This window comes from Scyliorhinus torazame, chromosome 18 (assembly GCF_047496885.1).
Source record: "Scyliorhinus torazame isolate Kashiwa2021f chromosome 18, sScyTor2.1, whole genome shotgun sequence".
Lineage (NCBI taxonomy): Eukaryota > Metazoa > Chordata > Chondrichthyes > Carcharhiniformes > Scyliorhinidae > Scyliorhinus > Scyliorhinus torazame.
In genome coordinates this window covers 161,637,343-161,651,367 of record NC_092724.1, presented here as the reverse complement: position 1 = coordinate 161,651,367, position 14,025 = coordinate 161,637,343, and the positions used below count along the sequence as shown (strand labels likewise).

General features: G+C 45.8%; 1 protein-coding gene across 1 annotated transcript in view; it reads right to left on the bottom strand.

Annotated features, from left to right (window-relative positions):
• Nucleotides 1-14,025, bottom strand: part of rhbdl3 (rhomboid, veinlet-like 3 (Drosophila)) — a 116,592-nt gene that overhangs the window by 80,474 nt on the left and 22,093 nt on the right. Inside the window, exon 2 of the mRNA XM_072483783.1 lies at nt 10,005-10,028. Coding sequence (XP_072339884.1) covers nt 10,005-10,028 — 24 coding nt within the window. The remainder of the gene's footprint in view (nt 1-10,004; nt 10,029-14,025) is intronic.

The window sequence follows — 14,025 nt, the reverse complement described above, 5'->3', positions numbered from 1 at the left end:
AGAACGGCAGGGACAGGGATTGTCTCGGCATCGTCCGATTCGGCAGTTTGCGCCCGGTGACCCAGTATTCGTGCGGAATTTTGCTGGTGGTGCCCAATGGGTTCCTGGTGTAATCTTACCAAGTGCAAGCCCAGGGTCGTCTCCAGCGAAAACACGTAGACCACGTCCGGTCCAGAAGATCATCCCCTCAAAAGATTCCCCGCCCCCGGAGCTCATTTCAACAGCCGCAAAGACCAGAGACAAGGGAAGGTCGTCCTCAAAATCTTCCACTGGTGCCTCACTCGAAGCCTGCGCAGGTCGTTACGAGACCGAATGGAGATAGAGACGCTGACATGACGGAGGCAGCAGACTCTGACTCCGAGATGGAGACACAGGATGCATCAGAGGGGGAATCCTCGGGTCCACGGGCCGTGGATGTACAACCGTTACGCCGTTCATCATGGAAGCGCCGGTCTCCGTCTCGTTATACGCCGCCTGATCCAGCGCCGCGTGCAAATGGTGTCCGGCCGGCGGCAAAACGAGTCCGACGCCCTCCTTCGCCAGGGTCTTCGGTGGATTCCTTGGACTTTGGGGGGGAGGGATGTTATAACCTGCCTACTTACGATTGGCTGGGGACTAATGACTATCCCACAATCCTATGGGAGTATGAACTTCCCCAATGAGGGGGGCGGAGAAACTCCTAGTATAAATAAGCTGGCCAGTTCAGGAACCAGCAGGAAGGAGAAGGTAGCAAGGGAAGTTACTGCTACTGTTATGTATATATTATTATAGTAAATAAACGTTATTACTTTGTATCCTTAAAACTCGTGCTGGATTCTTCGTGGCCCTTACAAAATGAATCTACTTCCAAAGCCTCATCGAGCAGCACCTTCCAGATCACAACAACACACTGTTTTGTTAGTTTAGACGGGCAGCATGGTCGGCACAGGCTTGGAGGGCCGAAGGGCCTGTTCCTGTTCTGTACTTTTCTTTGTTCTTTTTGTTGTTCTAAATAAATTCATAGAATGTACAGTGCATAAGGAGGCCACTCAGCCCATCGAGCCTACACCGGCCCTTGAAAGAGCAGTGTACTGAAGCCCACACCTCCACTCTATCCCCGTAACCCAGTAACCCCACTAACCTTTAGACACTAAGGGGCAATTTAGCATGGCCCATCCACCTAACCTGCACATCTTTGGACTGTGGGAGGAAACCGGAGCACCCAGCGGAAACCCACGCAAAAAAAAAAGGGCAGCACGGTAGCAATGTGGATAGCACAATTGCTTCACAGCTCCAGGGTCCCAGGTTCGATTCCGGCTTGGGTCACTGTCTGTGCGGAGTCTGCACATCCTCCCCCTGTGTGTGTGGGTTTCCTCCGGGTGCTCCGGTTTCCTCCCACAGTCCAAAGATGTGCAGGTTAGGTGGATTGGCCATGATTAATTGCCCTTAGTGTCCAAAATGGCACTTAGTGTTGGGTGGGGTTACTGGGTTATGGGGATAGGGTGGAGGTGTTGACCTTGGATAGGGTGCTCTTTCCAGGAGCCGGTGCAGACTCGATGGGCCGAATGGCCTCCTTCTGCACTGTAAATTCTATGATTCTATGAAATTGTTTCTGTGTTTCCACCCTACCAATCAGATTAAACCTGTGTCTCTCTGGTTGCTGACTCTGCGGACAGTTTCTCTTTATTAACTCTCACCTTCGCTGCTCCGAGGAGAACCACAGTTTCTCTCGTTTCTTCCATGTAACAAGTTCCACATTGTAGAATTGCACCCGGTGTGAGAGACCGTGATTTAATTAATCCATTTTACTGTCTGCTTTTTTATATTGAAAACACAAAGCTAAAGCCAAGAGAAATCTTGAACCCCAAAATAATCTACGCTAGATGCTGGGAACAGGAAGCTCTTATTCGAGTATTTTTTGTTCACAGGTCCTTAAGTGAGATGTAAGGTGAGGCATACGGACAAGGTCAATACTTGATCCTGGGGTTCCTGATCCCCAGAATTGTCCAACAGTCTCCACGAATTCCTGGTTGACTGCAGGACGCTGTTGTAAGCAGCACACAAGAGGAATATCACAGCAACATGAAGCAGATTGTGGTTGTTTTATTTTCTTCAATGTAAAAACATAAGAAACAGGAGCAGGAGTACTCCATTCAACCCTCTTGTTTGCACAGCCATTCAATAAGAATGTGGCTGATATAATCCTGACCCCAACTCCACTTCCTGACCGTTTTTACAACCGTCGACTACCTAGTTCAGGAATTTAGTAATCTTTATTATTGTCACAAGCAGGCTTACAGTAACACTGCAATGAAGTTACTTTGCAAAGCCCCTAGTCGCCACACTCCGACGCCTGTTCGGGTACACGGAGGGAGAATTCAGAATGTCCAATTCACCTCACAGCACGTCTTTCAGAACTTGTGGGAGGAAACTGGAGCACCCGGAGGAAACCCATGCAGACACGGGGAGAACGTGCAGACTCCGCACAGACAGTGACCCAAGCTGGGAATCGAACCCAGGACCCTGGCGCTGTGAAAGAACAGTGCTAACCACTGTGCTACCTTGCTGCCTCAAATACATCCAATGACTCAGTCAAGAGTCTGACGACCCATACAACATCCAGACATAGGAACAGCTTCTTCCTGACAGCTACAAGACTCCTCAACGACTCCCCCCATCGGACCGATCTTTTCCCTGTAAGAACACTATTCACGACGCCCTATGCTGCTTTTGTTTGGCCTTGTTCCGCACTGTAACCAATCACTATTTGTCGATGTACTCTGTTGATTATTCTTTTGTCTACTATGTACGTACTGTGTACGTTCCCTTGGCCGCAGAAAAATACTTTTCACTGCACTTCGGTACACGTGACAATAAATATCAATCAATCAACTTTCTGTGTAAACAGATCACATTATTATTACTACTGTTATTGCATCCTCCCACCAGTGGTCACGCTGCGGTGCCTCCAAATCTCAAATCAACTCAACTTCTCGGCTTCCCTAATTCTGTCCAATTCATTCTGGATTCTCTCTGCTGCCTCTTCTTATTCCATTGTCCCTTCCTCCATATCCTCAGGCATAGTGCCTGAATTATCCATTCTCAAAAGGTTAAAGATTGAGCTGTGCTTCACTGGGATTCAGAAATGAAGACCTACTCTTGTCCTGGTTGATATTTACCCCTCAACCAAACCCCCCCACCCCCTGTCATTATTGATCTTATATTTGTGGGAGCTTACTGTGTACATCACTACAGAGAGTCGGGAACACTGCCCAGTCCATCACACAAACCCACCTCCCATCCATTGACGCCGTCGACACCTCCCGATGCCTTGGGAAATCGGGCAGTATAATCAAAAACCCTTCCCATCTGGGTTATTCACTCTTCCAACCTCTCCCATTGGGCAGGAGATACAGAAACCTCAGAACACGCACTAACAGGTTCAAACACAGCTTCTTCCCCATTGGTACCAGACTCCTGAATGACACTCCTATGGACTGAACTGATCTCTCCACACACCTTCTCTACTGTTGTAACACTATACTCCGTATGCTTCACCCGATGTCTATGTCTATGTATTTGCATTGTATATTTATCGTACGTCCTATGTTTTTCATGTATGGAACTATACTGTATGCAGGACAATACTTTCCACTGTACCTCGGTACAGGTGACAATAAATCTAAATCTATCAGCTAATACATTTCCTGTAAGTTGCAAAAGCACTTCATTTGTTGTATTGAGAGGTCAGGAAAGGCTCCATATAAAAATGCAAATCTTTTCTTTTTACTCTGTCAGATTCCAGGTTCTAACTGACTATGTAACCTGGCCTTAACCTGGGGCCCCCGTGAATGTCCAGATTGGAAGAAGGAACACAGAGGCTCCGAAATGCCAAGAAATGGAAATTACCGGGAAGCACGGTGGCGCAGTGGGTTAGCCCTGTTGCCTCACGGCGCCGAGGTCCCAGGTTCGATCCCAGCTCTGGGTCCCTGTGTGGAGTTTGCGCATTCTCCCCATGTTTGCGTGGGTTTCGCCCCCACAACCCAAAGATGTGCAGGCGAGGTGGATTGGCCGTGCTAAATTGCCCCTTAATTGGAAAAAATGAATTGGGTACACTAAATTTATATTAAAAGAAAGAAATGGAAATTACTGCATGGGTAACAGGAACTCACTTTACTGTTTACACATCATGAGTCATACCATTTACTGTAGATAAATAAATTAGAATGGAACTGAGCAGAAAGATGCTTCTCCTCCAGAAAAAAACCCAGAAGAAAATGTTTGAAACAAATGGCAGCCGGAAAAGAAGCTGATGTGAGTGAGATTAACAGTTGAACCGCGGGCTGTGTTTTTGGAAGGATGGTGACGGTACTATTTTACAGCCTCCTCACTCATCTATTTGCTGCACAAAACCCATGCTCAGCCCTTCCTGCCATCCAGAATTAATTAAAAATGTATTAGACAATATATTTGCATGTATATTAATAAACCTAAATAATTAAACAAGAAAGCAACAAGTATTAACCACGGTTTAGTGGGGCAAATATCTCTTCAGAAAGTGATCAGTTCAAGTCAGACTGCAGGCTGAGTGTGGTAGTCACCACTGTTGTATTATATTGTATATATAGGTATTACGGTAAGGCCCCTGTACTACAGGTACGGGGGTAGATCCCTGCATGCTGGCTCCGCCCAGGAGGTGGAGTATAAATGTGTGTGCTCTCCGAACAGCAGCCATTTCAGCAGCTGCTGTAGGAGGCCACACATCTCTGCGTAATGAAGCCTCGATTACTCTCTACTCTCGTCTCATCGTAATTGATCGTGCATCACTGAGATTTAGTCACTTGGCCTATCAGCGCAGCACTGAGGGAATGCTGCAGTGTCAGAGGAACTATCTTTTGAATGCAGTGCCATCTGCCAGCTGAGTGGCACATTACCCATCCTATCGTATTGTTTCAAAGTGTCTCCCGCTGCCCTGACCAACATCACCAGAAATGGTTTAACTGGCCTGTCATTCATCTCACCTGACCAAAACAGACATACATGAGCTGCAGTTTGTGAATGGGACTGCCCTGCAGTTACCCACACTGCACTCAGATTTCCAAATCACGCACAATCCCGTCATACGAGGAACTCGACCTGTTCTTCAATGTTGCCAAAACAAAACTCATATCAACCCAAACCTGGTCGGCCAAATATTCCACCTCCCATACATGCCGAAGGGGAGACTCTGGTATGCTCTGAGCACGAAAATTGGTGAAGTGGTAAACAGGGAGGAGGAAAGCCTTTGATTACAAGGAGATTTACACGGGCTGGTCAGATGGGCAGGACAGTGGCAAATGGAATTTAACCCTGAAAAGTGAGAGGTGATGTATTTTGGGAGGACCAACAAGACCAGGGAATGCACAATGAACAATAGGGCGCTAGGAAGTACAGAGGACAAAAAGGACCTCGGGGTGCATGTCCATAGATCCCTGAAGGTAGCAGGACAGCTAGATAAGGTGGTTAACAAGGCACATGGGATACTTGCCTTTATTAGCTGAGGCATAGGATATAAAAGCCCGGAGGTTATGAAGGAGGTGTGTAAACTGGTGCTCGTTAGGTCACAGCTAGTGTACTGTGCGCAGTTCTGGTCTCCACGCTATGGGAAGGAAGTGATTGCACTAGAGAAGGTGCAGAGGAGATTCACTACCATGTTACCTGGGAGCGTTTCAGTCTTGAAGAGAGGTTGGTTAGGCTGGGGTTGTTTTCCTTACAGCAGATAAGGCTGAGGGGGGACCACACAGACAGTGACCCAAGCCAGGATTCAAACCCGGGACCCTGGCGCTGTGAAGCAACAGTGCTAACCACTGTGCCATCAGAAACACATGACCTTCCGGGAGCAGAGAGGAGCGGACCTGCGCAGGACACTGCGCGGAACACTGCGCGGAACACTGCGCTGCGGGTAGGACAGCTGCTTGTCTGTTTGTTTATTTCAAATTGAAAAAAACCCAATAAAGTGACGTCACAGGAGACTGTGACCTGATTGGCTGAAAGGCAGACTGGGCTAAATTTGAATATTTGTGGAGTTATGAGTTTGAACTTGATTTAAATTACTATTTTTAAGTTGATTTGAATTACTATTTTTAATTTGTTAATCTCACTTAAATAACTATTTTGGGTTGATTTAAATTACTATTTTTAAGTTGATTTAAATAACTTTTTAAATTTCAATTAAATATCTATTTAATTTGTTGTCAGATTAAGCAAGATAAATACTCAGGGATAAAGCTAGTTAAATAGTATACAGCAGATTGGATATAATCCGACACAAAAACATCTTTCTAAACTTTAATTTCAAAAGTTTCATTTAAAGGAATAAACCATGGCAGGACAGCTCCAAGGCGTGGTTGCTCCTCTTGCTCCATGTGGCAGGCTGGGAACAGTTCCAGTCCCCAGGGTCAGCATGTGTGCAGGAAGTGTCTCCAGTTACAGCTCCTGGAAGCTCGAGTTTCAGAGCTGGAGCGGCGGCTGGAGACACTGTGGAGCATCCGCGAGTCGGAGAGCATCGTGGTTAGCACGTATAGAGAGGTAGTCACACCGCAGGCTCAGACTCCGCAAGCAGGAAGGGAGAAAGTGCAAGGCAGAGAAGCTATAGTCAAAAATCAAAAAGGGCGACAGTACAAGGTACAGTGACTGAGGGGAGCTCAGTGAATAGGCCCAGTAATACTAAAAGGAACAAAACGGGAAGTAAAACCATAAATGGAAAGCGACGCGGCAGGTTGTTACATGAAGATATAGGTTCAACGACAAGGAAAATTAGGAGAAAAGTTAAGAGGAAAAATAACTTAGGAGAGGTTACTGATCAAGGTATTAAGATTCAAAACAGAGGTATAAAAGCCAACATAAGTGTACTTTACCTGAATGCTCATAGTATTCGGAATAAGATAAATGAGTTGATGGCGCAAACCATCGTGAATGACTATGATTTAGTGGCTATGAAACATGGTTAAAGGATGGTCACGACTGGGAGTTAAATATCCAAGGGTATCAAACTATTCGGAAGGACAGAGTGGATGGTAAGGGATGTGGTGTAGCTCTGTTATTTAAGGATGACATCCGGGCAATAGTAAGGGATGACATCGGTGCTATGGAGGATAAGGTTGAATCCATTTGGGTGGAAATCAGGAATAGTAAGGCGAAAAAGTCACTGATAGGAGTAGTCGAGAGGCCACCAAATAGTAACATTATGGTGGGGCAGGCAATAAACAAAGAAATAACTGATACATGTAGAAATGGTACAGCAGTTATCATGGGGGATTTTAATCTACATGTCGATTGGTTTAACCAGGTCAGTCAAGACAGCCTTGAGGAGGAGTTTATAGAATGTATCCGCGATAGTTTCTGAGAACAGTATGTACTGGAACCTACGAGGGAACAAGCGGTCCTAGATTTGGTCCTGTGTAATGAGACAGGATTGATTAATGATCTCATAGTTCGAGATCCTCTCGGAAGGAGTGATCACAATATGGTGGAATTTAAAATACAGATAGAGGGTAGGAAGGTAAAATCAAACACTTGTGTTTTGTGCTTAAACAAAGGAGATTACAATGGGATGAGAGAAGAGCTAGCTAAGGTAGACTGGGAGCAAAGGCTTTATGGTGAAACAGTTGAGGAACAGTGGAGAACCTTCCAAGTGATTTTCCACAGTGCTCAGCAAAGGTTTATACCAACAAAAAGGAAAGACGGTAGAAAGAGGGAAAATTGACCATGGATATCTAAGGAAATAAGGGAGAGTATCAAATTGAAGGAAAAAGCATACAAAGTGGCAAAGATTAGTGGGACACTAGAGGACTGGGAAATGTTTAGGGGGCAACAGGAAGCTACTAAAAAAGCTATAAAGAAGAGTAAGATAAATTATGAGAGTAAACTTGCTCAGAATATAAAAACAGATAGTAAAAGTTTCTACAAATATATAAAACAAAAGAGAGTGGCTAAGGTAAATATTGGTCCTTTAGAGGATGAGAAGGGAGATTTAATAATGGAAGATGAGGAAATGGCTGAGGAACTGAACAGGTTTTTTGGGTGGGTCTTCACAGTGGAAGACACAAATAACATGCCAGTGACTGATGCAAATGAGGCTATGACAGGTGAGGACCTTGAGATGTTGTTATCACTAAGGAGGTAGTGATGGGCAAGCTAAAGGTAGACAAGTCTCCTGGCCCTGATGGAATGCATCCCAGAGTGCTAAAAGAGATGGCTAGGGAAATTGCAAATGCACTAGTGAAAATTTACCAAAATTCACTAGACTCAGGGGTGGTCCCGGCGGATTGGAAATTAGCAAACGTGACACCACTGTTTAAAAAAAACAGAAAGCGGGTAATTATAGGCCAGTTAGCTTAACTTTGGTAGTAGGGAAGATGCTGGAATCTATCATCAAGGAAGAAATAGCGAGGCATCTGGATGGAAATTGTCCCATTGGGCAGACGCAGCATGGGTTCATAAAGGGCAGGTCGTGCCTAACTAATTTAGTGGAATTTTTTGAGGACATTACCAATGCGGTAGATAACGGGGAGCCAATGGATGTGGTGTATCTGGATTTCCAGAAAGCTTTTGACAAGGTGCCGCACAAAAGGTTGCTGCATAAGATAAAGATGCATGGCATTAAGGGGAAAGTAGTAGCATGGATAGAGGATTGGTTAATTAATAGAAAGCAAAGAGTGGGGATTAATGGGTGTTTCTCTGGTTGGCAATCAGTAGCTAGTGGTGTCTCTCAGGGATCAGTGTTGGGCCCACAATTGTTCACAATTTACATAGATGATTTGGAGTTGGGGACCAAGTGCAATGTGTCCAAGTTTGCAGACGACACTAAGATGAGTGGTAAAGCAAAAAGTGCAGAGAATACTGGGTCTGCAGAGGGATTTGGAGAGGTTAAATGAATGGGCTAGGGTCTGGCAGATGGAATACAATGTTGACAAATGTGAGATTATTCATTTTGGTAGGAATAACAGCAAAAGGGATTATTATTTAAATGATAAAATATTAAAACATGCTGCTATGCAGAGAGACCTGGGTGTGCTAGTGCATGAGTCGCAAAAAGTTGGTTTACAGGTGCAACAGGTGATTAAGAAGGCAAATGGAGTTTTGTCCCACATTGCTAGAGGGATGGAGTTTAAGACTAGGGAGGTTATGCTGCAATTGTATAAGGTGTTAGTGAGGCCACACCTGGAGTATTGTGTTCAGTTTTGGCTTCCTTACCTGAGAAAGGACGTACTGGCGCTGGAGGGTGTGCAGAGGAGATTCACTAGGTTAATCCCAGAGCTGAAGGGGTTGGATTACGAGGAGAGGTTGAGTAGACTGGGACTGTACTCGTTGGAATTTAGAAGGATGCGGGGGGGATCTTATAGAAACATATATAATTATGAAGGGAATAGATAGGATAGATGTGGGCAGGTTGTTTCCACTGGCGGGTGAAAGCAGAACTAGGGAGCATAGCCTCAAAATAAGGGGAAGTAGATTTAGGATTGAGCTTAGGAGAAACTTCTTTACCCAAAGGGTTGTGAATCTATGGAATTCCTTGCCCAGAGAAGCAGTAGAGGCTCCTTCATTAAATGTTTTAAAGATAAAGTTAGATAGTTTTTTGAAGAATAAAGGGATTATGGGTTATGGTGTTCGGCCGGGAAAGTGGAGCTGAGTCCACAAAAGATCAGCCATGATCTCATTGAATGGTGGAGCAGGCTCGAGGGGCCAGGTGGCCTACTCCTGCTCCTAGTTCATATGTTCTTCTGACTCTGATTAGGCACCATCCTTGAATTGAGGGGAACCCAACAAAGGCTATGACACAGTCTAGAGAAATCTATCCCAGTCTATTTACAAATGTAATACAGAAATGCTAAAACAGATATTTTTTATAACTTTTAAACCAGTGTTTGATTTTTGGAGTTAGTTTTCCAGAAATGTCTCCCTATAATTACTGATTGGACAAATTCAGTAACTGGTCAAAAACTCAAACAGAAAACATTTGCAGTCTTGTTTAAATGTACACTTACCTGGTCAAAGAAAGCTTTCCAGTTCTATAGAAGGAAGCAGCGATGTACATGTGGATGGAAAGGAAAAGCAGAATAAGACTCAGCACACAGCAGTATATATAATGCATACTGCTTTACCTAATATAGATCACACATACTGGTCTAGCTCGTATATGACATACGCTGATATATCTAATGCAAATACATTCTGTAGCAATGTGCTGATTTAAAGAAGATGGAATTGATATGGTAAAACAGATTGACAATGTTTAACTTACTGTTAGTTTGGGCAACTATAATCACATCAACCTTCTTAGGTGGTTACATAAATTTTCTACCTGAACTACCTGGTATTAGTGCTCTGGACACCTTGCCCCCTTAATACTGGCCAACAACAACGTACATTTATACCGCATCTCTAACTTTATAAGTCATCCAAGCCATGTCCCATTTTATTCATTTTCCACTTTCTCATTTTCAAACTGCATCCTCCTGTTTACACTTGGACTCAATGAGGTCCATCTCCTGTTGTGCAAATCAGACTAGAGTGAGATAAATAGTCTCAGTTGTGATGCCTCTGTGGTTAAATAGCTGGTCACTTTTTACCATGTGCCTCACAATATGAGCCCCTCCTGACCTACCTCAGTTGGTTGAATCCGCCAGAGAGCTCACACTGATGAAAGTTTCATTGATCTAAATGCTTCCAGTAGCCTTAATGATTCTTAGAATCCCTACACTGCACAAGTAGGCTATTCGGCTCATCGCGTCTGCACTGAAAGACCACCCCACCTACTCCCAATCCCCTGCACTATCCCCGTAACTCCACCTAACTCAACTGTTGGACACCCAGGGGCAATTTATCATGGCCAATCCACCTAACCTGCACATCTTTGGAGTGTGGGAGGAAACCAGAGCACCCGGAGGAAACCCACACAGACACGGGGGAAAGTGCAAACTCCACACAGACAGCCACCCGAGGCCGGAATTGAACCTGGGTCCCTGGTGCTGTGAGGCAGCAGTGCTAACCACTCTGCCACCATGCCGCCCACGCCTCCTCCACCTCTTTAATAACCAGCCTGAGGCCACGAGGTTATTAATCTGGTCAGTAGCACCACATTCCCCATCGAAACAGCAGAAATCCTCGCCTATCCCCATGTCCCTGAAGATCTATCTCAGCCTCTCATCGACAGTAGTCATTGCTCTGTCATCAGCAAATCAGACCCATCTGCGGCATTCTCAATAATGAAAGAAAATGGATTTCAGATGTCTCATGTTCTCTGTCTCAGTCCCTTTCAGACCCATTAAGCTGCAGGTGGTGACACTCACTCCAGTTTCTGAGCTGTATCAGAGTTCCTTGCTGTTCAATCAAGATCAATATCCAAAACTTCCACTTCTGGTTATCCAAAACCTCCACTTCGCTATTGTTAAAAAGATTCCAATAAACTAGCAGTCAGGGTATGAATGCTCGGCTGTACTCAGGGATATCAGCTGTGATTCACAGAGCAGCACGCTTGCCTTTGAATCAGAAGGGTGTGGATTTGAGTCCCACTCAGGAGATTTAAGAATGTGATCCAGGCTGATACTTCACGAAGGGTGCTCTGCACTGGCAAAGGTGTTGCTGCCTTTAATGTATTAAGTTGAGGCCTTGGCCTGCAATTTCAAATGGGCGTGATTTTGAAGAACAGGGCATTCTGCCTGATGCCCTGATCAATATTTACCCTTTGAGGAATATCATTAAACACAGACTATCTGGGCAGCACGGTAGCACAAGCGGATAGCACTGTGGCTTCACAGTGCCAGGGTCCCAGGTTCGATTCCCCGCTGGGTCACAGTCTCTGCAGAGTCTGCACGTTCTCCCCGTGTCTGCGTGGATTTCCTCCGGGTGCTCCGGTTTCCTCCCACAGTCCAAAGACGTGCAGGTTAGGTGGATTGGCCATGATAAATTACCCTTAGTGACCAAAAAGGTTAGGAGGGGTTATTGGGTTACAGGGATAGGGTGAAAGTGAGGGTTTAAGTGGGTCGGTGCAGACTCGATGGGCTGAATGGCCTCCTTCTGCACTGTATGTTCTAAGTTCTATCTGGTAATCTCTCTCATTGTTATTTGTGGGAGCTTGCTGTGCACAAATTGGCCGCAGTATCACAGCAGTGATGCCAGTAGATTGTAAAATGCTTACGGTTGTGACAGGTGCTTTATAAATGCAAATTTGTGCATTCCTTCTTGAAGCTGAAGTCGTCAGTCTCAGCTTGGGTGGGGGAATGTGGCCGACAACTGGCTTCAGGGTTCCCAAGCTCAGGACGGAGAGGTCGAAACGGCCCATCAGCCTTGCTCAGAGCGACACACAGGCAGATATCAACTAAGGATGGGGCCAGACTATGCTGTGTAGACAATATGGGTTGAACAGGCCAATAATCATTGGTCATCGTCAGTCGCAAACGTCCCCAGCAGTGATGACAACAGTCTGTGAAAGCAAAGGTCAGCATGAGTCAGAGTAGGGATATTAAATGAGAAAGCTTCCACACTCATAGACTCATAGAATTTACAGTGCAGAAGGAGGCCATTCGGCCCATCGAGTCTGCACCGGCTCATGGAAAGAGCACCCTACCCAAGGACAACGCCTCCACCCTATCCCCATAACCCAGTAACCCCAGCCAACACTATGGGCAATTTGGGACACTAAGGGCAATTTATCATGGCCAATCCACCTAACCTGCACATCTTTGGATTGTGGGAGGAAACCGGAGCACCCGGAGGAAACCCACGCAGACACGGGGAGGATGTATAGACTCCGCACAGACAGTGACCCAAGCCGGAATCGAACCTGGGACCCTGGAGCTGTGAAGCAATTGTGCTATCCACAATGCTACCGTGCTGCCTGTAACACACATCATTGCGGACAAGTGCTGGAAACCGGGATTCGAGTAAGATAAGGTAAAGTCCCAGCACAGTCCCAGCTTCCCCCATTGAGGGGAGGGGGGGGAGCTGACTGGTGGTGATTTAACCCGAGGATCACCACACCTCAGGCGAGGGGCAAGGTTAAGAAGGCAGAGCATTCACGAATAGCCTCAGCCGATACAGGAATTGAACCCACTCTGCTGATCTTGTGCTGCATTACGAACCAGCTGCCCAGCCCACTGAGCTAAACCAGCCCCCACATTTGCGTAAATAGGTGCTTGATGGCCAGTATGGCCACGATGGGCCTCTTTTGGTGCTGTAAAAACGATTAGGCTATCCTGTGGAGCAATTTCATAGGCCTGAAATCAGGTGGAAGACAGATATATTAAAAGATCTCAGGGTAAGTTAGTTTTCTCCTCACTGAGCTGATAATACAACAGCAATGTCTCATGTCCCAAATGTGAAGGTCAGGGCATCACATGTTGTGTGATAACATTTACTGTGTGGAATGCACAATGTGATTAACCAAAATATTGCTGATGATTATTTTGTTCTCTTGCAGTGGAGATGCTGGGGTTGGGGAGGGCGAACTGCACCATAGGCATCCCTCAGCCTGCCTCCCCCCCAGTGGGCACTCTCCGCATATGAGCCTTGATTCTGAATGGTGGCTAGCTATTTGACCAGAGGGGGCATCTATTCTGAGACTTGTCACCTAGAACATAGAACATACAGTGCAGAAGGAGGCCATTCGGCCCATTGAGTCTGCACCGTCCCTCTGAAAGAACATCCTACCTAGGCCCACCTATCCCCAAACCTCTGCAACCCCACCTAACCTTTTGTACACTGATAGGCAATTTATCATGGCCAATCCACCTATCCTGCACACCTTTGGACTGTGGGAGGAAACCGGAGCACCTGGAGGAAACCCACGCAGAGAGAACGGGGAGAATGTGCAGACTCCACACAGACAGTCACCCGAGGCCGGAATTGAATCCGGGTACCTGCTGTGAGGCAGCAGTGCTAACCACTGTGTCACCAAAACAATAAGGGTGAAATTATTCCCATTCCTTTGTTGCAATGCTGTCCACAGAATCATTACACCAACTCTGTCACATTACCTAAAGCTGGAGACACTAACACATCACAAAA